Source organism: Pseudopodoces humilis, chromosome 2, assembly GCF_049639895.1.
Source record: "Pseudopodoces humilis isolate 2021_Gansu_Grassland_sample_001 chromosome 2, ASM4963989v1, whole genome shotgun sequence".
Taxonomy (NCBI): Eukaryota; Metazoa; Chordata; class Aves; order Passeriformes; family Paridae; genus Pseudopodoces; species Pseudopodoces humilis.
In genome coordinates, this window is record NC_142201.1 from 1,427,899 (window position 1) to 1,448,338 (window position 20,440).

The 20,440-nt window shown below is 43.6% G+C and overlaps 1 protein-coding gene across 2 annotated transcripts in view; it reads right to left on the reverse strand.

The window, feature by feature from the left end:
- RUNX1 (RUNX family transcription factor 1) overlaps positions 1 to 20,440 on the reverse strand; it is a 164,930-nt gene that overhangs the window by 45,823 nt on the left and 98,667 nt on the right. For both annotated transcript variants that reach the window (XM_088051143.1, XM_005526569.3), the window contains exon 5: positions 12,025 to 12,129. In XM_088051143.1, coding sequence (XP_087907269.1) covers positions 12,025 to 12,129 — 105 coding nt within the window. The remainder of the gene's footprint in view (positions 1 to 12,024; positions 12,130 to 20,440) is intronic.

Below are 20,440 nucleotides of genomic sequence, written 5' to 3' on the forward strand. Positions count from 1 at the left end.
GGTGAACACACCGTGTTTACTGCAAAAAAATAATATAAATTATATATAAAATAATATATATTATAAATAATATATCTCTTGTAAAAAGATTCATTCTTGTAAAATAATTAATTGTAAAAAAATTTTTAAAATAACACTTAAAGAACTGTTCAAGGACAGGGTGGAATGAGAAGAGCTTTAAGGTCCCCCCCAAACCAATTTTTGTGCTTCTATTAATTAAAATATAATGCTTCTATTAATTATAGAATTATTATTTTATTATTCGATGATTAGCATTATTCCATATATAATTATACCGAATAATATAATTATTCTATATAACATATATTATATATAGAATAATGATAATTATCTGTATAATATCTATAGATATAATATCTATATATTATCTATATAATATATAGATATTATCTATATAATATCTATAGATATAATTAATAATAGAATAATAATTCTGTAATTAATAGAAGCATCATATTATTTATTATTTATTTATCATTGTATATTTATTTTATATATTATATTTATTATTATATAATTACATTAAAGTATAATGCTTCTATTAATTATAGAATTATTATTCTATTATTCTATAATTATAATTATTCTATAGATAATTCTATATAATATTATTATATATAATATATATTACATAGAAAATATATAATAATATATAATATTTTAATACTTTTTTATATAAGGTATATAATATATAATACTATATATATCATATAATAGATAATATTATAATATAATTATATATAAGATATATCAAATAATATCATATCATATCATAATCATATATATTATATCTGTATAATATATAATATAATATAATATAATATAATATAATATAATATAATATAATATAATATAATATAATATATATAATATGATAAATATAATATAATAAATATAATTTAATATATATTATATAATATATGTGTAATATAATTTAATATAATATATAATTAAAGAATATAATAATTATCCTACAATTATTAATACAATTAATTAATGTCAGAGCTCACCCACCTCTCCTCCACTGCTCAAAAATAACCTAAAAACTCTCTAAAAAGCAGAATTTTTTAGAAGAAATCCCCGTGGGAGGTGGAGTTTGCAGGAGATTTCTCAGCAATCCCGTCTTTTTTATTCCTGGTTTTGTTTTGGAGTGCTGGACAGCACGAGCCCCAGCCAGGAGATGATCCCAATATTCTCCTGGAATTAGCAGCAGGAGTGGTGTTGGAGCTGGGAAATTTGGGAATGAGTCTCTGATTCCATGAGGCTGATCCAGAGGAGCTCTGGGACACTTCCAGGAGAATTCTTTTATCAGTTCTCCTGCAAAGCTCATCCTGGCTGGAAAAATCTGCTCCTACTCCCTTGGAATAACTGCAGATAAAATTATATTTACGGTACAATCCTGTGCTGAGCATTTAAATTAATTTTAATTTTAAATTAAAATTTACATTTTAAATTTTAAATTTTTAAATTTAGATATAGATATATAGATATAGATATATAGATATATATATATAGATAGATAGATAGATAGATAGATAGATATAGATATAGATATAGATATAGATATAAATATATATAGATATATAGATATAGATATAGATATAGATATAGATATAGATATAGATATATAGATATAGATATAGATATAGATATAGATATAGATATAGATATAGATATATAGATATAGATATAGATATAGATATAGATATAGATATAGATATAGATATAGATATAGATATAGATATATAGATATAGATATAGATATAGATACAGAAATATAAACATCTATAAAATATTCAATATATATTTTTATATAGATAAAGATATATAAATATAAAGATATATAAAGTATCATATATCTTTTTATAAAGATATAGATATAGATATAGGTATATATAGATATATATAGTGTACTAAAACTACAATTATTTTGTGTAGATCCACCTAAACTTCCCCTGAATCTGTCTCTTGTGGAAGTGTAATTATTCCCTGGAATTAACCCCTGGAATTAGGTCATGGCAGTAAAAGCCATGGAGCACTGGGGCTTTGGAGGGAAGAAGTTGATCATGAAAGGGAAACGAGTTTACAAAATTACAGCCTTTGCTTTCTTTTCCCTTTCCCCCATCTCAACCTCTGGAACCCCAAATCCTTGATGATGTTTGATGAGTCCCAATCCTGCCCTGCTTTGCCAAAAGCCTCTTTTGTTTCTTTCTGGTTTGCATCTTCCCAAAGCGCCCCAGGAATCCCCTCCAGCCCAGCTGGAGATGAGGCTCAGCCAGCCAAGCACCAGCTCAAGCAGCAACCAAGAAAAAAATAAAATACAGGCACGAAAAACCTCCTCTCTCCAAGGGAAAGGTGCTGAAAATCCTGGGATCTCCTGGGTTAGGAGGGCACCACAAGGATGATGCAATTCCAGGCCCTGCCCAGAGCCCCCAACAAGCCCAGCCTGGGCATCCCTGGATGCTCCTGGAGCTCTGGCAGCCTCGGGGCCGTGCCCATTCCCTGGGGAGCCTGGGCAGTGCCAGCAGCCTCTGGGGGAAGAAGAGCCTTGCCCTGATCTCCATCCCAAATTCCCCACGCCCAGCTCCAGCAGGAGCTGAGCCCTGGGGAGCTCTGCCCTCAGTGTCCTCTGTTCCAGCTGGACAAACCCTCAGCCACTCCTTGTAGGGCCCCTCCAGACCCTTCCCCACCTTTGCAGCCTCCTTGGGACACCCTCAAGAGATCTGAGCTTACATTGGGACACCCAAACCTGCCCCAGGACTCGAGGCACAAGAGCAGCCCCTGGGAGAAGGTTCTGTTTCTGCTGGACACACACACAGACCTCACTCAGGCACCTCAATCCCATTTCTGGACTCCCTCCCTCATCCTGAGCAGGAAAAACCAGGGATGAGGATTTGTCACCTCTGCAGTGACTCCAAGGAGCAGAGGAACATTTCATCATCAACATCTCCAGGCAGTGCAAGGTCCTCATCACTCACCCTCAGACAGGGCTGAACGAGGCAGCTGCAACTTAAAGTGGCTGTGGCTCGGTGTTTATGTAAACCAGGGGCATTTGGCAACACCAAATTAAATTAAAATTAATTCAATTAATTCAATTAAAAGACCTTTGCTTTTACCAAATCCAGCGCCCGGTGTTGCCGCGCAAAACGCCTGGTTTTCCACAGAAATGAGATTGGCTGTTTTAATCTGCTCCTCCTCTGGACTAAAGCTCCACTGTGAACTCATAAATTTCACGTGGGCTTGATTTTAACTTCTGGAACCCTTTTTTTTTTTTGGTTTTTTGGGTTTTTTTTTTGCTTCCCTGATTTTCTCTGCAGCTGCAGGGAGATATAGTGAGCTACTGTGGAGCACTGTGAAGGCAGGGGCCTCTGAGAAGTTTCCAAACTGGATACAAGCAGGTTTTTCTCTGCCTTGTTTTCCTTGGCTCGGCCCGAGCGGCGCAGGGTGAGTCAAACTGGATTAACTTTCAAGAGGGAAGTGGTTTTGGTCAAGCCAAACTGTTTGTGGTGAGATTGGGAAGATACGGGGGGCAGGTAACGAGGAACAGCCCGTGGTGCCGGCTGGGAGGGAGGGGAATCAGACAAACAGAATCTTTAATGATTAAATCAATGCCCATAAATGTCCCATAAATGTTTGTTTCTTTTTTTTTCCCCGCAGCTTTACGTGCTGGGGGTCGTGACACAGCCTGGATTTTCTGGACTGGTCAGTCCCAGGAGGTGGCCTGGTGGATGTGGGGCTTGATGGACTCGAGCTCCAAACTCAAAGGAAGAATTAAGGAACAAAAGGTCAGGTGCTATTAAAAAAATAAAAATAAAATGTCTCCATGTTTTGTTTATGACTGGGGAAATTCTTTCTGCTGTCCCCTCCCATTTTTACACGCTGTTCCTAATCTGTTCCGTGATTAAGGAAGGCAGGGAAGATGTTCCCATCCTTCTGTCTCTTTAGGATGTGTTTAAGTGATCTATGAGGACATCGTGTCCTTGTAGAACAGACAACTCCTGATGATTCCCAAGCAGAGCTGAGATGGAATCATGGAATGGTTTGGGTTGGAAGGGATCTTAAAGATCCCTGTCATGGGCAGGGACACCATCCACCATCCCACGTTATTCCAGTTTGTCCTTGGACACTTCCAGGGAGCCAGGGGCAGCCACAGCTTCTATTCCAGAACATCCCCACCCTCCCAGGGAACAATTCCTTCCCAATATCCCGTCTAGCCCTGCCCTCCTTCAGCTTAAAGCCTTTCCCTGTGTCCTGCCACTCCACCCCTGGTGAAAAATCCCTCTCCAGCTCTCCTGGAGCCCCTTTAGGCACTGGAAGAACACAATTCCCTCCCTCCTCACACAGCACAGCCACAGGATCAGCCTGACTGACATTTCTCACGAGCACTGACAGAAAATGCATTTCCTCACTGCAATTCCCAAAGAGCAGGAGCACAAAAGGGGATGGAGAGCAAAAGTAAAACCTTTCTTCCGTTCTTCACCACGATGAAGCAAAAGCCTGTGGTGTTTTGTGTGGGCCTGTAAGGAGGGAATGCTCCAGCTGAAAATCCAGGGCAGGCAAAGCTGGGAGGAACTGCAGTGCAGGCGGATTCCCACCCTTTGCACTTGTATTTAGAGAAGAAAACAGGAGCTGCTCACTGAAAATGCTGAGCAGCTTCCTCCAGCCTCTCCCTTACACACGTGGGGTTCTGGGGAACCTGTAAATAAGGAATCTCCTCAAAATCTGAGGCTTTATAAAAGCCAAAATCCTCTTTAGCAAACAGAAGTGTCTGAGCTCTCCATGAGGGGGGAAAGTTTCCCTCTCCCTTCTCCCAGAGCCCTGAGGAGATGAGGAAGATGAGGAAGATGAGGAAGATGAGGAAGATGAGGAAGGTTCTGTGTCCCACCTCCTGTGGGGAGCTGGCTGAAGGGAAACTCGAAAGGAAAACTTCTCATCTGCCAATCCCCGTGGGATTGATGCTCCAACAGCTCATCTTTGCCATCAAATCTCCTTCTCCAAGGGGAAAGGCAAAATAACTCCCTAAAACCCACACCAGGCACCTCCACCGGGGGATCCAGCTCCAGGCCCATCCTTTCCCAGCCCCAGCATCTCCTTCAAACCATTTATTCCCTCACGTTTTCCTATTCCTATGGAAAATGTTCTCTTCCCAAAGGATCTTCATCCCGTCCACTGCTTTTAACAGCTACAAAACCTTTCTAGTGAGAGCTGGCAGGAGAAAGGCCTAGTGAGACATGGTCAGAAACAATCTGCCTTCACCTGATTCTGCTTTTGTCACAGCTCAGAGCACTTCCCCCTGATTTCAGTAAAGAGATGTCAAGGAGAGTCACCAAAATGATTAGATTGAAAATCACGTTAATCCAAGAGGGGTGAAAAAAGAGTTGTGTGGGATGGAGTGACTAAGAAAAGGAATTGGAATAATTTCTACAGGATTGGGCCGGAGTTAACTTCATTCCCAACCCACAGTGCAGCAGCTCTGGCTTCCCATGTCCCTGATTTCTCAAGGATGGAGCTTGTCCTGTCAACATTTCTGTGTTTCATTAAAAAAAACACCACAAAATAATTTGGTTAATTAACCAAATTGCTATAAATTGCAATTTTATAGAATATAATTCTATAGGATCTACCCTGCTCCCAGGTAAGCAGTGTTGTCACCTGGGTTCTTGCTCCACATATTGGATCATTTCATGGAACTAAATAAATGATAAATTCCCTGCCTGACATCACCAAATCTCAACTCTCAAACCTCAGCAGAGAGACTGATAAAAGCCAGGGAAAAGAATCCCAATCCATATGGAAAAGGAGTGTCTGCACCATGAATCCTCCAGGATGGGAGTGTAAAAAACCTGCTGAGTTCCAGCTTATTGATAGGACATAAAGGATCCTCACCATCCTCTGTGCCAGGCATTTCTATAAATTTAATAATCCTTTGTGTTGCCAGAAAAATTCCATAAATACATAAAGGGGGTGGAAAACTGCTGGAGAGGGATTTTCACCAGGGCATGGAGTGCCAGGACAATGGATAATGGCTTCAAGCTGTCAGAGAGCAGGGTTAGATGGGGTATAAGGAAGGAAAGTTTAGGGGTGGCTGGAAGAGTGCCATGAAATAGTCACGTTTCGGTTTTATCTCCACACAAAAGACCTTGAAACCAAGAATTCCTGTCTTTCCTTAATGAGATGATTTATCTGTTAGAATTCAGAGATTCGTAAGTTTTGTTCAAAATTAAAAAAAATAAAATAAATGGAAGCATGTATTGGAAAAGAGGTGACTTTGTTTTCTTTTTTAATTTATTCATTATTGTTATTTGCTTTCAGTTTTCATTTTACTTTTTTTTTTTTTCATTTATACCATGGAATGCTTTGGGTTGGGAGGGATTTTAAGGATCATCTCATCCCAGCCCAGCCATGGCAGGGACACCTCCCACTGTCCCAGGAGCTCCCAATGTCCAGCCTGGCCTTGGGCACTGCCAGGGATCCAGGGGCAGCCCCAGCTGCTCTGGCAATTCCATCCCAGCCCCTGCCCACCCTGCCAGGGAACAATTCCTGCCCAAGATCCCATCCAGCCCTGCCCTCCTTCAGTTTAAAACCATTCCCCTTGTCCTGTCACTCTTTGTCCATATAAAAAGTCCCTCCCTCTCTTTTTTTCCCTTATCCCCTTTAGGTGCTGCAAGGGCTTGAAGGTGTCCCTGATCCTTCTCCTGGCCAGGCTGAACAATGGCAGCTGGGCCAGCCTTTCCTGCCAAGCAGAGCTGCTCCATCCCTCTGCTCATCCTGGAGCCTCCTCTGGGCTCTCTCCAGCAGCTCCAGCTGCTCCCTGGGCTGGGAATTCCTTCATGTCTTTTCTGCTAAATAACCCTCAGCCCCTGTCAGTAACTCTAGATGAGTGGAAGGATCTGATAATCCACCACTGAAATTTATACATTTATATCTTGGGTATTTTCCAATAACAAAATGGTTCCTTTTTTTTTATGGTTTTTAAGTTGTTATTTGGTACAATTCAATTTCCAAAATGAGGCACTTGCAGCAGAAAATGAGCAAGAAATAAAGTCATTAATATTAATTCAGCCCACTGAAGTAATTAAAAGTATATTTTTGGAGAAGAGTTTGATTTTTATGATTATTCTATTAGGAAAAGGTTCTAGGGGTTTAAAAGAGGTTTAGGGTTCCTTAAAAATGACCTCAGCCAGGGCAAGATTTCCTTCAGAACAGAACCAGCAGCTTTTTAGGCTCCTTCTCAACTCCTGCTCAGCAAAACTCCTGCTCCCTCTCTCCCCACCCCTCAGCATCCCACTCTTGGATATTTTATTTTTTTTCCCAAAAGTATTTGGGAAAACAACATATCCAACAGGGAATAATCACATTTAATGCCCATCTTAACTTTAGACTGAGGCTAAATCCTTGTAGCCTTTTCCTTTCACATCACTTGCAGGCACCTGGGCCATGAGTGAATTTTTCAGAGCTATGTAGGTTAAAACAATTCAATGAGGAAAAGCAGATAAAAGCAGTAAAAAGAAGAAAAAAAAACCCTAATTTTTTCAGCAGATGTACACAGCAGGTCAAATGGCCTAAGGGAAATATTTAATTTAGGACTCAGACTATTTCTACCAAGTTTCCTAACCAAAAGTATTTTTATCAGGAGCAGTACTCTTGATCTGGTTTCTGCTAATGATTTTCCCCATGGACTTTGCTCATAAAAACAGAAATTGCTTTATGAATCATAGATTCAGAGAAGTTGGAGAAGAAAATGATGGGTTAGGTCATCCTGCCCTTCTCCCTGACAGTGCAGCAGGATTTCTTTTCAGAAAAAAGTAAAAAAAAATCATTTTGAAAATAAGCAGTTATTCAGAAGTGGGGAATAAAAATGCTCAGTTCAAAAGAGGTTTTAAAAATCCATAATGAAGGCAGGGGAGGAAGAGCCAGGTTTTTAAGTACCTTGGCTCTCTTTACAAGCTGTGACAATTTGAGAAGTTTTGTCTGGGTAGGCACAGACAGGAATCCAAGGGGAGGGAAAGGAAAACGCGGAATTCCCACGGATGGGGATTTATCGCAATCTGAAGCCCAAATTTAGATTTGCTGCTGGACAAAGACCTGGAGATCCCAGCAGTCAGGACCTGATGAACCATGGGATGTGCAGGAACACAATGTCCACGGGCCTTTGTGCAGAGCACAGGCCCTGTGACGGTGTTATTGTCACCTGCTGTCACCTCCACACATCCCAGAGAGCCCAAAAGCCACAGAATCCCGGGAAGGCTGGAAGAGCCCTCCAGGATCACCCAGTCCTACCAGCATCACCCCAAACCCTGTCCCCAAGGGCCACATCCAGACTCCTCTGGGACAATTCCAGCGCCAGTGACTCCATCACTTCCCTGGACAGCTCATCCCAAGGCCTGACCACTCTGGCAAGGAAAAATTGTTCCTAATCCTTAATCTGAACTTCTCCTGACCCCTTGCACTTATTGGAATCCAGGCTGCCTGAGAACCATCAAAACCATCAAGGAAATGAATCAAAATTTGTTGTTGGAGTTGGTTTTAGGAAATGAATCAAGAACTGTTGGAGTTGCTTTTAGGAAATTAATCAAAAAAGGTTGTTGGAGTTGGTTTTGGACCTCAGCAGGTTTTTGTAGATCTCTGGGAGACAGCAGGATCTCATTTTGTTCCCGCTGCTTCCACAGATCTCTGGCGAATCGGGAGAAAACACATCTCGGCCTGTTTGGAATTCCTTCAGCTCAAGTGACCGAGTGAGTCATGGATCTGGGGGAATGTTCCCAAATTTCGATTACTGAGACTAAAACACTCGGATCCAGCAGATTTTTTTTTATTCCCATCCCATTCCAAGAAGGCTGATATCCTTCTAAACCCCTTCAGTCCACAGCAGGCCTGGTTTGCCAGGGATCACCCAGATCCAGGCCAATCCATGTCTCCAGCAAAGGAATTTAGGGAAAAGACTTCAGAGTGGTCGTGGCTGTGGCTGTGATTTGGAAATCTTGGTGAGAAATCAAATTTGAGGACTTTGAAGCCAAATTAAAAATATAATCAGCAAAATATTATCACTGGAAAAGCTGGGAGAGCTGGGCGTGTTCAGCCTGGAGAGGAGATGGCTCCAGGGAGAGCTCGGAGCCTTCCAGAGGCTCTAAAAAGGAAGGAGAAGGACTTTTTTATGCAGGCAGAGAGTGACAGGAAAAGGGGTTTTGAAGAGATGGCAGGGTTAGATGGGACATTGGGAATTAATTCCTCCCTTAGGGGGTGCTGAGGCCTCGGGAGAGGTTGCCCAGAGCAGCTGGGGCTGCCCCTGGATCCCTGGCAGTGCCCAAGGCCAGGCTGGACATTGGGAGCTCCTGGGACAGTGGGAGGTGTCTGGGGGTGAATCATCTTCAATCCCTTCCACCCCCAAACCATTCCATGATCCCACAATCCCTTCTGTGCTGTGTCACGAATGACTCAGCAATAAAACAAGCTGTGAATTCCTGCTGGGTTGGGGGGAGTCCAACCTTGAGGTGCCCAAAACCTCCCTCGCTGTGCAGCTGATTTGCCTAAAACAAGGGATATGAATTCCAGGGAATCCTTTGCATGCATTTGGGTCGGGCAGATACGTGTGCTGCTCCCCTATGGATCATATCTCCACTTCCTTCTCAAAATGCAGAATCTCATTAAATATTAACTCCTCTACCAACTGAAGAATTGATTTCCAACAGAAGGTTTGCCTGCAGGAGGATTTTGTTTCAAGCAGATGCATATTCAAAGAACTAAAGTTTATTCATTGTCTGCAAACCGTGAGCATGCCCAGGTAATTGCATATGCAAATCTGGAATTTGCATACGCAAATATCTTTTTTATGCACACAGCTGCCTGCTTCACTGAGGGTATTTTTCAGAGACAATTCAACCACAATTTAAATAAAACAACCCAAACAAAAAACCAAAGAAATAAGAGTAAATAAATAAGGAGCTTTATGCTGACGGAGTATTTGTTTTAAGGCCTGTCCTTGAATCCAAAAAAATATGTCAGTTTTTCCCTCTAAAAACATGGATCGTGATGCAACTCAGGTAAATGAAGGCTCCAGAAGAAAACCTGAGTTTTCTAAGCTATTTTAGCTGAAGTTTGAAACATTTTTTTCCTGGTTAAGCAGCCCCAAGCTGTGAGTCTCATTCCCTGGAGGGTGTTTGAGTCCTGCTGCTCTGTTCTCCCGGGACAATTCCACTTAAGCAACATCCAGAACTTCTGCCAAGAGTGTGGGAGGGGTGCAGAGAGCTTATCCCAAACCTCAATTTACATTTTGATAACAATATGCAAATGCCCCACTGGGGTAGTGACTGAGGCCAAGCTCTGGGATCCCAGCACGGGGAGCAGCTGGAGCTGCTGGAGAGAGCCCAGAGGAGGCTCCAGGATGAGCAGAGGGATGGAGCAGCTCTGCTGGCAGGAAAGGCTGGCCCAGCTGCCATTGTTCAGCCTGGCCAGGAGAAGCTTTGGGCTGAGCTCAGGGTGGCCTTGCAGGGCCTGAAGGAGCCCCAGGAAAGCTGGAGAGAGACAATTGCCAAGGGCTGCAGGGCCAGGAGCCAGGGAATGGCTGCCAGTGGCAGAGGGCAGGGCTGGATCTTGGGATCTTGGGCAGGAATTGTTCCCTGGCAGGGTGGGCAGGGGCTGGGATGGAATTGCCAGAGCAGCTGGGGCTGCCCCTGGATCCCTGGCAGTGCCCAAGGCCAGGCTGGACATTGGGAGCTCCTGGGACAGTGGGAGGCGTCTGGGGGTGGAATGAAATGATCTTTAAGATCCCTTCCTTCCCAAAGCATTCCCTGATTCTGTGATCTCTCCTCGCACATCTGCTCCACCCTCACTCCATTTCACCCAGACAGAACCATCTGCCTTCAGCACCCGAGGAAAACAACCCCTGTGTGCAAGGCTTGGGCATTCCTTGGGAATATCAAATCCTTCAGCTCCGACTTGTGCTTTATTCTTTTAAAAAAGGGAAGAAAAAAAGAGAGAGAGAAAGAGAGAAAGAAAGAGAGAGAGAGAGAGAGAGAGGGTGAGAGGGTGAGAGAAAGAAAGAAAGAAGGAAAGAAAGAAGGAAAGGAAGAAAGGAAGAAAGGAAGAAAGGAAGAAAGGAAGGAAGGAAGGAAGGAAGGAAGGAAGGAAGGAAGGAAGGAAGGAAGGAAGGAAGGAAGGAAAGAAAGGAAGAAAGGAAGGAAGGAAGGAAGGAAGGAAGGAAGGAAGGAAGGAAGGAAGGAAGGAAGGAAGGAAGGAAGGAAGGAAGGAAGGAAGGAAGGAAGGAAGGAAGGAAGGAAGGAAGGAAGGAAGGAAGGAAGGAAGGAAGGAAGGAAGGAAGGAAGGAAGGAAGGAAGGAAGGAAGGAAGGAAGGAAGAAAGCAAGAAAGAAAGAAAGAAAGAAAGAAAGAAAGAAAAGAAAGAAAGAAAAAGAAAGAAAGAAAAAGAAAAAGAAAAAAAAGAAAAAGAAGAAGAAAAAAAAAGAAAAAGAAAAAGAAAAAGAAAAAGAAAAAGAAAAAGAAAAAGAAAAAGAAAAAGAAAAAGAAAAAGAAAAAGAAAAAGAAAAAGAAAAAAGGATTTTCTCTCTATGCAAATAAATGTCTTCTCCCAAACTGTCCCACAGCTGGGAGTTCAGGGAACCTCAGGATTTATTCCTGTTTGCAGGGTGGCTGAGCCTGAAGGGTTTGATCAATGCCATATTGGTTTCCAATGCTTTAAAATTCTCTTAGCATTTGAAAAGCAAGAAATGATGTGCAAGGTATTGGCTGCCCACCTTTTACCAGCATCCCTTCTGTCAGCTCTTGGGAATGAGCCAAGCCAGGCCTGGCTGGATATTTCAGAAATGCAAGTCACTGGATCAGCTGGACACCATTGAAAAAGAAAACTTCAGGAAGGCAGGCTTAAAACCATTTGTAAAGCTTAAAATGTTCCCATTTCTCCACATGCTGCTGGGTTTGGTGTGGATGGGGATGAGCCCCTACATTATATCAGTTTATCCCTCTGGAAATTCTCTCCTGAGCTCACTTACTTCGTGGTTCCCGAGGTCCATCCACCGTGATCTTGATGGCCCTGTGGTAGGTGGCTACTTGGGGAGGATTTGTGAAGACTGTGATGGTCAGAGTGAAGCTTTTCCCTGCAACAGGAAAAAAAAAAAAAAGAGAATGTTACTGAGCAAAACAAATCCCTGAGCAAGTGTTGAGAAAAGCAAACTCCTCGTTTCTGGTAGGGCTCGAACACCCTGCAAGGCACTAAAAGGTTTTATGGGGTGTAGAATCCTGGTGCTGGATTCATTCCCTCCATGGCAGCTGCTCAAAGCTTTCGGGGAAACAAAATTAATTTATATTTAAATCATCTACACTCTGAAAAAAAAAAAAAAAAGAAAAAAAAGGGAGGTTACCCCTAAGAGTCAGGGTTTATCTGATATTCCTGACTCTGGTGTGTTATCTGTGCTTTCTGAAGGTTCAGGGAGGTTGGGAAATCGTGGCTGGCTTTTCCAGAACTGCCACGGGACTCTGAGCAGCTGCACTTGTTAACACCAAAGAGAAGTGGGTGCTCAGATCCCGCAGGCACGTTGTAAAATCCCACACTCTGTGGCTGAGGCCAGCAGGAGATCAATTCCATCTTGTCAAGCAGAGCCCTCTGAAAATCATCTGCTACTGCAATGCTGAGAAAGAAAGGAATGGGAAAAAAATAAAATTAAAAAAAATCCCTACAGCTTGTCCACAGAGAATTAAAACATTTCATGAAGCCACAGCAGGGTTTAAGGCTCAGTTCCTCTATTATTCAGCAAGAAAACTGTGGAGAAAACAACTTTTCCAAGTTGTTCTGTGCATGGCATGGCTCTATTTTGTATTTACTACCCCTGGATTTACTCTTGGCATTTTTGAAAGAACAGAAGCAACATTCTGCATCTTTGATGAGGCCTCAGATGATGGTGCTGGCCTTGGCAGCAGTAAAAACATTGCCTGGCAGCAGCTTCAGCATCCTTATCTCAGCATCAGAGGGCTCAGAGACTGACAGGGATCTCTGTTATCAGCCAGAGTCATCAGGGGACATCACCCCGAGTGGGAGAACCAGGAATTGTAAAAAAATTGAGGTTCTTCCTCCCTCTCCCTCATTTTACCACCTGCCTCCAGCCTGAGTGTGGAGATTCTTCCCTTCCACCCATTTTTTATTGTTTGCTTCAGTGAGCTCTATAAGGCTAAATTGCAATAGAATTGAAATAGGAATGTAAATTGCATGTAGCAGCAATATTCCCTCTCCCCAGGAACATTCCCTGGCATTCCATCCTGCCCCTGACCCCTGCTCTGCTGCTGATGCTCCTGGGAATCCAAAATCCCTGGGAATTCGGGGCTAGCATCCCCACCCTGGGGATGAGGAGCTGTGGGAGGTGAGGAGTTTTGGCCAGGATCTCACAGGAAAACTGGGATTGGGAATGCTTTGGCTGCTGCAGCTAAACCCAGCTCTAATCCAGAGTCACCAGCAGAAGCTAAACCAAGCCTTGCAAATCCCAGCCTCTTCCCAATCCTTGCTCAAAAGCAATCCTGGAGGTGGATGGAGCTGGAAACATCATTCCACATCCCTCTCTCATGGCATTTGGTCCTGCCTCTACCTCAGACAAGGATGGCTGAGCTCCTGACACCCTTTAAATAGCAAATTTTGTGATAAAGCTTTGCAGCTTTGCTCATCTTTCCCTGCCAGCACAACAGAAAAGGCACCAGGAGCGAAGTTTGATAAATCCCCTCCCAAAAGCTTCACCACTCATCAGAGAGGCAGATCACAGAATCACAAATGAATCACAAAGATCATCAAGTCCAGCTCTCAAGTGAACGGCCTGGACAAGGATTTTCCTTCTTTCCAAAATATAATTCCCTGGATAATTAAATACAAAATATACTTCTCTGTATCATTAAATACAACACTTACCACTAAGAAAAACTTTGAAAATTTACTTTATTCTCTGGACTAATCTGCAGTATTTTCACCTTGCTCCCAATTTGGGATGTTTTTTGACAACTGCTCTGCTAGAACACGGTGTCAGTTTATTCCTTTAGAAGGCTCTGGAGAAGTTTCTATATGGAAAATAAATGCAGGAGAAACCCCAACAACAATAGTGAAATTCAGTAAAACGTGGCCATAATTCCAGTCTCTAAAACCAGAATAAAGAAGAAGAGGGAGAAATCCACAAGGATCGTCCCAGTCCAGCTCTCAAGTGAAGCCTGGACAGAAGGATCTTCCTTCTTTCCAAAATATAATTCCCTGTATCACTAAACACAACACCCAGAGCACTAAAACAGAGAGAGAAATTAAAAATATACTTTATTTACTGGGCTCCTCTGCAGGATTTCCATCTGACTTCTGCTTTGGGGTTTGACACCTGCTGCTCTGCTAGAACACATCATCAATTTATTTCTTCAGAAGGTTCTGGAGAACTTTCTATCTAAAAAATAAATGCAGGGGAAGCCCCAACAACAATATGGAAACACAGTAAAATGCGGCCATAATTCCAGAGAAGAATTCCATAATTCTTTAGGATCAGAATAAAAAAGAAGAGTTCCCACAGGGATAATCCAGTCCAGCTCTCCAGTGAAGCCTGGACAGAAGGATCTTCCTCCTTTCCAAAATTTAATTCCCTGTATCACTAAATAAAACACTTATCACTAAAACAGAGAAATAATTTAAAAATAGACTTTATTTACTGGACTAATCTGCAGGATTTCCATCTTGTTTCTAGTTTGGGTTCTGGGGTTTTTTTTTTGTCAACTGCTCTGCTAGAACACGGTGTGAATTCACTTCTTTAGAAGGCTCTGGAGAAATTTCTATATAGAAAATAAACCCCAACAACAACGCAGCAAAACGTGGCCATAATTCCAATCTACAAGACCAGAATAAAGAAGAAGGAGGAGCTGATTTTCTTTTTCTGCAAGGTTTTTGCCAGAAGAGACTCGGCCGAGCCCGTGTGGGGCTGTGACATGAGCTGGCAGAGCAGGAGGATGCTTGGGTTGCTCCTCGTTGCCAGCAGCCTGCTCATGAACCACATCCTGGTTAACCACAGCCCCCAGAACCACAAACCTGGGTTTTATGGTTCTCTCACCAACAATTCCACCTGCCTTGTATTCCCTGCTCCTTCTGTCCCATTTCCATCCCGATTTATGAAGTTGTTTTATCTCTCTTGCATTATTTGTCGTTTATGGGGCTGGTTAACAAAGGTTGGAGGCATTGGGAGTTAAGTGTGGGGTTTATGGGAATTCCTGGTTTGGGATGACAGCAGGGCCATAAACATCTCCTGGTTTTTATGTGTTATGACACAGATTTTATTTCCAACAACATTTGCATGATACACCCAGAGTGTCTGCACAGATTGCCCAAAACTGAGTCAGGCACAGAGGACCTGACCTCGCTGGTGACTGGAAAAAGAGACCAAACACCCCCAAAAAGTCATCCTGAAACTCTGGCCTTGCTTGGATGCCTCCAAAAGTCACACTGAAAGTCACAGCAAAGCCAACATCAAAATCCCAGAGCCTCTGGGTTCAACATTCCCATAAATCAATGGAAAACCACCCAGAAATCGGCTCAGGGCTGCATGGATGGAAGCCAATCATTCCGGAGTCATCCTGGGAATCTTTGATGAGGATGAAAAGGGTTTTGGGGTGCAAGGGCCACGTCAGACCCCGTTTCTCTCTAGAACTATCCCTGGTGGTTTCTAATACCGGCACCTGATGAGCACAAGGATGAAATTCTCCAGAGGTGGGACAGGGCTCTGCCTTTGGAAACCCTTCCCTCAAATGTGTGAGGGCACAGCCCAGGATTCACTGTTTCCATCAGCTCTTCCCTCCCAACCAGGGCAGGAAAAATTGCTTGGGAATGTTTATGGCTGCAAAGTGGGTAAGGTCAGAACCCTTCCAGAAAAAGGAACGGAACCAGGAGCAGTCCTGGCTGGAATACAAAGCTGAGTTTGGAGTTGGGGGGTTTGGTAGAGACTGGATCTCAAAAGTGCCTTCAAGTGTCACTGATTTGGCACCTGAAGTCAGGGAATTCCAGGATCCCTGAGCCTGGAAAAGCCCTCGCAGCCCAGGGAGTCCCAGCTGTGCCCGATGCCCACCTTGTCCCCAGCCCAGAGCCCTGAGTGCCACGTCCAGCCCTTCCTTGGGCACCTCCAGGGTGTGGGGACTCCACCACCTCAGGTGGATTCTGAGTTGTCCCCACATTTATGGAATTGCTCAGGAGGTCCCTTGAGACTGGACAAAACTCAGAGATCTTCAGAGGAAGAATCAAGCACGAAGTTCAAGAGGGAACGGCCTCAGGCTGGGCCAGGGGAGGCTCAGGGTGGACAGCAGCAGGAATTTGCCCATGGAAAGGGAACTCAGGCCTTGGCAGGGGCTGCCCAGGGAGCTTTGCAGTGCCCATCCCTGGAGGTGCCCAAGGAAGGGCTGGACGTGGCACTCAGGGCTCTGGGCTGGGGACAAGGTGGGCATCGGGCACAGCTGGGACTCCATGGGCTGCGAGGGCTTTTCCAGCCTTGGGAATCCTGGGATTCTGAGATATTGTCCCTTCAACCCAGGCCATTCCATGACTCCATAATCAACCTCCAAGACCAAAGCCTCTGCCTGCACTGAAACCCAGGAATTGGAAACCCCATTCCATTAATCCATCCCACCACCAGAGGCTGGAGCAGAACCAGCTCCCCTCCAGCAAGATTCCAGAACTCTGGAGAGCCCCAAGGGAGCAGGAGGCTGATGAGCTGCGGCCCCTGGGGATGTCTGAGAGGAACCAAAGGGGAGAAGATGAATCCCGGGTGACACCACGGTCACATGAAGCTCCTGTGCCCTGCTTGAGTCATCCCTGAGCACTGTCACCACCAGCTGGGGCTGCAGGGGGGAAAAACACCTCTAATAAAAGTGGCTGCACGGACAGAGGGAAAAGGGATGGGAAGTGTTGGGAAAAAGAGGCCACAACTTGAGCCTCTCTCACTTCATTTTGATCCTTTGAAACATCGAATCCACGGATAAAGGGTCATCCCAGTGGGAACAGAAAAAAAAAAAATGGAGTGAAACATTCAGAAATTTGGCTGTGGAGGGAGGAGAAAAAAGCAAAAAAAAAAAGATGGGGTTGGTGTAATCACTGCTTTTAAATTTTAAATTCAGTTTGGTTGTTTGGGCTTTTTTTTTTTCCTTTTTCTTTTTAAAATATTGTTGCAGTAAATTATTAAATAAAAAGAAGGGGGGGAGGAAAATGAAGGAAAGCAGCCAAGAATATCTGTGCTGACAAGGACAAAAGTTATAGATGGGAAAACAATGAAATGCAAGGCCCAAATGCAACTCAAATGACATTACAGACATTTCTATTCTATTAAGGAGAGAATTCCAGGTTCTAGGAAGAAAAAGGATGATTTTATTTTGGAGGTTTTTTTTAGTCCAGCTTCTTTTAGCCCCTTTGTAGGGGTATTAAGCCACGCTAAATGATCAATTTTCCCCATTTTTCTGGCTCCTCACAGCATCTCCCTGGCTCTCTGCCAAAGCCAGGAGCTCTCCTGCATTCAAACATCTCCAGGATGCCATCCACACGTTCCACATCCATCCCCAAATCTCACCTCCCACACCCTGGGGACCATTTTTTTCTTTTTTTTTTTTTTTTTTTTTTGCTGGTTCTTATCTCTGAGCACTCCAAATCTGATCAATAACAAGTTGAGAAGGGCTGAAATCACTTAACCCTTCATGAATTAACAGCTGCTCACCCCGGGGAGTGTAAGGTTTTTTGCAGGTGTTCAAAGGAGGCAAATTTCTGTGCTCAGGTGGTGGCTTTTTTTTCTCTCCAGCCACCAGTGTGGTTTGGCACAGAATAAAACTTTGCCTCTTTGGTTTGATCTGGTGCTGTTTCATCAGAAGAAAAAACAAAAAAAAACTACAAAAAAACAAAACCCCAAAAGCTGCAGCTGGAGCAAGAGACATAAAAAAAAAAAAATAAAAAAATAAAAAAGAAAGAAATAAAGAAGATGATTTGTTTACCAGCAGCACCACAGATGCCACTGGATTTAAATATGAAATAAAGCTGTTATTCACCTCAGGTTTGTAAATTGTGACCACTGCAGCTCAACGGTCCAAACACCCAAATGAGGGTGGTAACCCAAAAAAATGCAGCAGGGAGAACTTCTGAGCCTTTTCCAGAGCCTAAAGGAGCTCCAAAACTGCTGGAGAAGGACTTGGGACAAAGGATGGAGGGGTAGGAATGGTTTAAGATGGAGGAGGGCAGGGTTAGATGGGATTTTGGGAAGGAATTCCTCCCTGGCACAAAAAACTTGTGGCTGTCCCCATCCCTGGAAGTGTCCAAGGCCAGCTTGGAGCACCCTGGGATGATTTTTAAGGTCCCTCCCAACCCAAACCATTCCATGATTCCAAGAACTGCCCAAGCAAATCAGTCACAGGGGGAAACTGAGCTGCTCCTGGATTTTTATGGATTTTTTTTCTGGATTTAAGCACGTGCCAAACTGGAAATTTGGGAAATACACCCCCTTCCCTCCTGCCCAAGCAGCCTGGCTGGGATAAAGCTGCACTTGGGAACATTTCTCACTCCAGGAAGTTCTTGTGTCCGTGTTTACACAGCAGCTCCTCACCCAGGATGAAATCCCCAGCACTCTAAATCAATAAATGTTCTGTTCTGGATTTCTGGGGGGCCAAAAGGGGTCCTGCTGCAAACTGGAACCCCCAGAAATACTGGAATTTTTTTTCACAATAAAGGTGGAAAAGCGGCTCATTCCTGCAGAAACATGGCTGGTCCTGGTTTTTCCCTTTTCCTTTCCTCCCCAGCTCCCAAATCCTGATTTTTTTATGCAATAAAAGTTGATAAAGCAGCTCATTCCTGCAAGGACATCGTTGATCCTGGCTTTTCCCTTTTCCTTTTCCTTCCCAACTCCCAAATCCTGATTTTTTAAATGCAATAAAGATTGATAAAGCTGCTCATTCCTGCAAGGACATGGTTGGTGCTGGATTTTCCCTTTTCCTCCCCAGCTCCCAAATCCTGACTTTTTTATGCAATAAAAGTTGATAAAGCAGCTCATTCCTGCAGGGACATGGCTGATCCTGGCTTTTCCCTTTTCTTTTCCTCCCCAGCTCCCCAATCTGACTTTTTTCCACAATATCTGTGGGAAAGCAGCTCGTTCCTGCATGGACATGGCTGGTGCTGGATTTTCTCTTTCCTTTTCCTTCCCAATTCCCAAATCCTGATTTTTTTTTTATTCAATAAAGAATGATAAAGCAGCTCATTCCTGCAAGGACATTGTTGATCCTGAGTTTTCCCTTTTCCTTTCCTCCCCAGCTCCCAAACAACTGAATTTTTTTTGCAGATAGGTTGCAAAAGCAGCTCATTCCTGCATGGACATGGCTGGTCCTGGATTTTCCCTTTTCCTTTCCTCCCCAGCTCCCAAATCCTGTTTTTTTTTCCACAATATTTGTGGGAAAGCAGCTCGTTCCTGCATGGACATGGCTGGTGCTGGATTTTCTCTTTCCTTTTCCTTCCCAATTCCCAAATCCTGATTTTTTTCCACAATATTTGTGGGAAATCAGCTCATTCCTGCAAGGACATGGTTGGTGCTGGATTTTCCCTTTTCCTCCCCAGCTCCCAGATCCTGATTTTTTTATGCAATAAAAGTTGATAAAGCAGCTCATTCCTGCAGGGACATCGTTGATCCTGGCTTTTCCCTTTTCCTTTTCCTTCCCAACTCCCAAATCCTGATTTTTTTTTCCACGATAAAGCTGGTCCTGGCTTTCCCCCTTCCCTTTTCCCCCTTCCCTGCAGCACTCCAGAAATTCCCTTCATGCTCCTTCCCTCCCTTTCTCCAGGTTTTTTCCTGCCTGACAATTCCAGTTCTGGGCTGGGAAGCAGCAGAGCTGCTCTGGGGCTCCCAGAACCAGGAGACCAGCAGAAGGTTCTGTCTTGGGGTGGAATCCTCTCAATTATTCTGGTGAAGCCAAAATGCACCGATTATTTTGGCACTTTTAACCTCAGGCAAGGCAGGAATTGCATTGAGCAACCCAAATGACATCACTGAAATCGAGTAATAGAGACATTGTCGAGCTCAGCAGGCACTCAGCTTGAATTTTACCTTATCTGGGTGATAAGGGAAGTCCCTGTTGCTCTTGGGGAGATTTTTCCCTGATAATTTGCTTATTTCAGAAGTCAAAAATATCATCCTGAGGTGGAGACGTGAAATACTGACCCAGGCAGATGCGGAAGCTGGCGCTGCCCTTGGTGTTATTTAATAAAACCTGAGTCTTGCTGCTCCCTGGGATCTCAATTCCTTAGAGGAGAAGTGAAAAGACTCCCAAAAAACGCCTGGGAGGAGTCTCAGGTAGATCCAGGTTCCATGAAAAGAGAAACAATCAGCAAGGGCAGGAGGCTGGGGATGCTGCCTGGGGTAGCAAGTGCCTGAATCAAGGGATGAAAAGGCT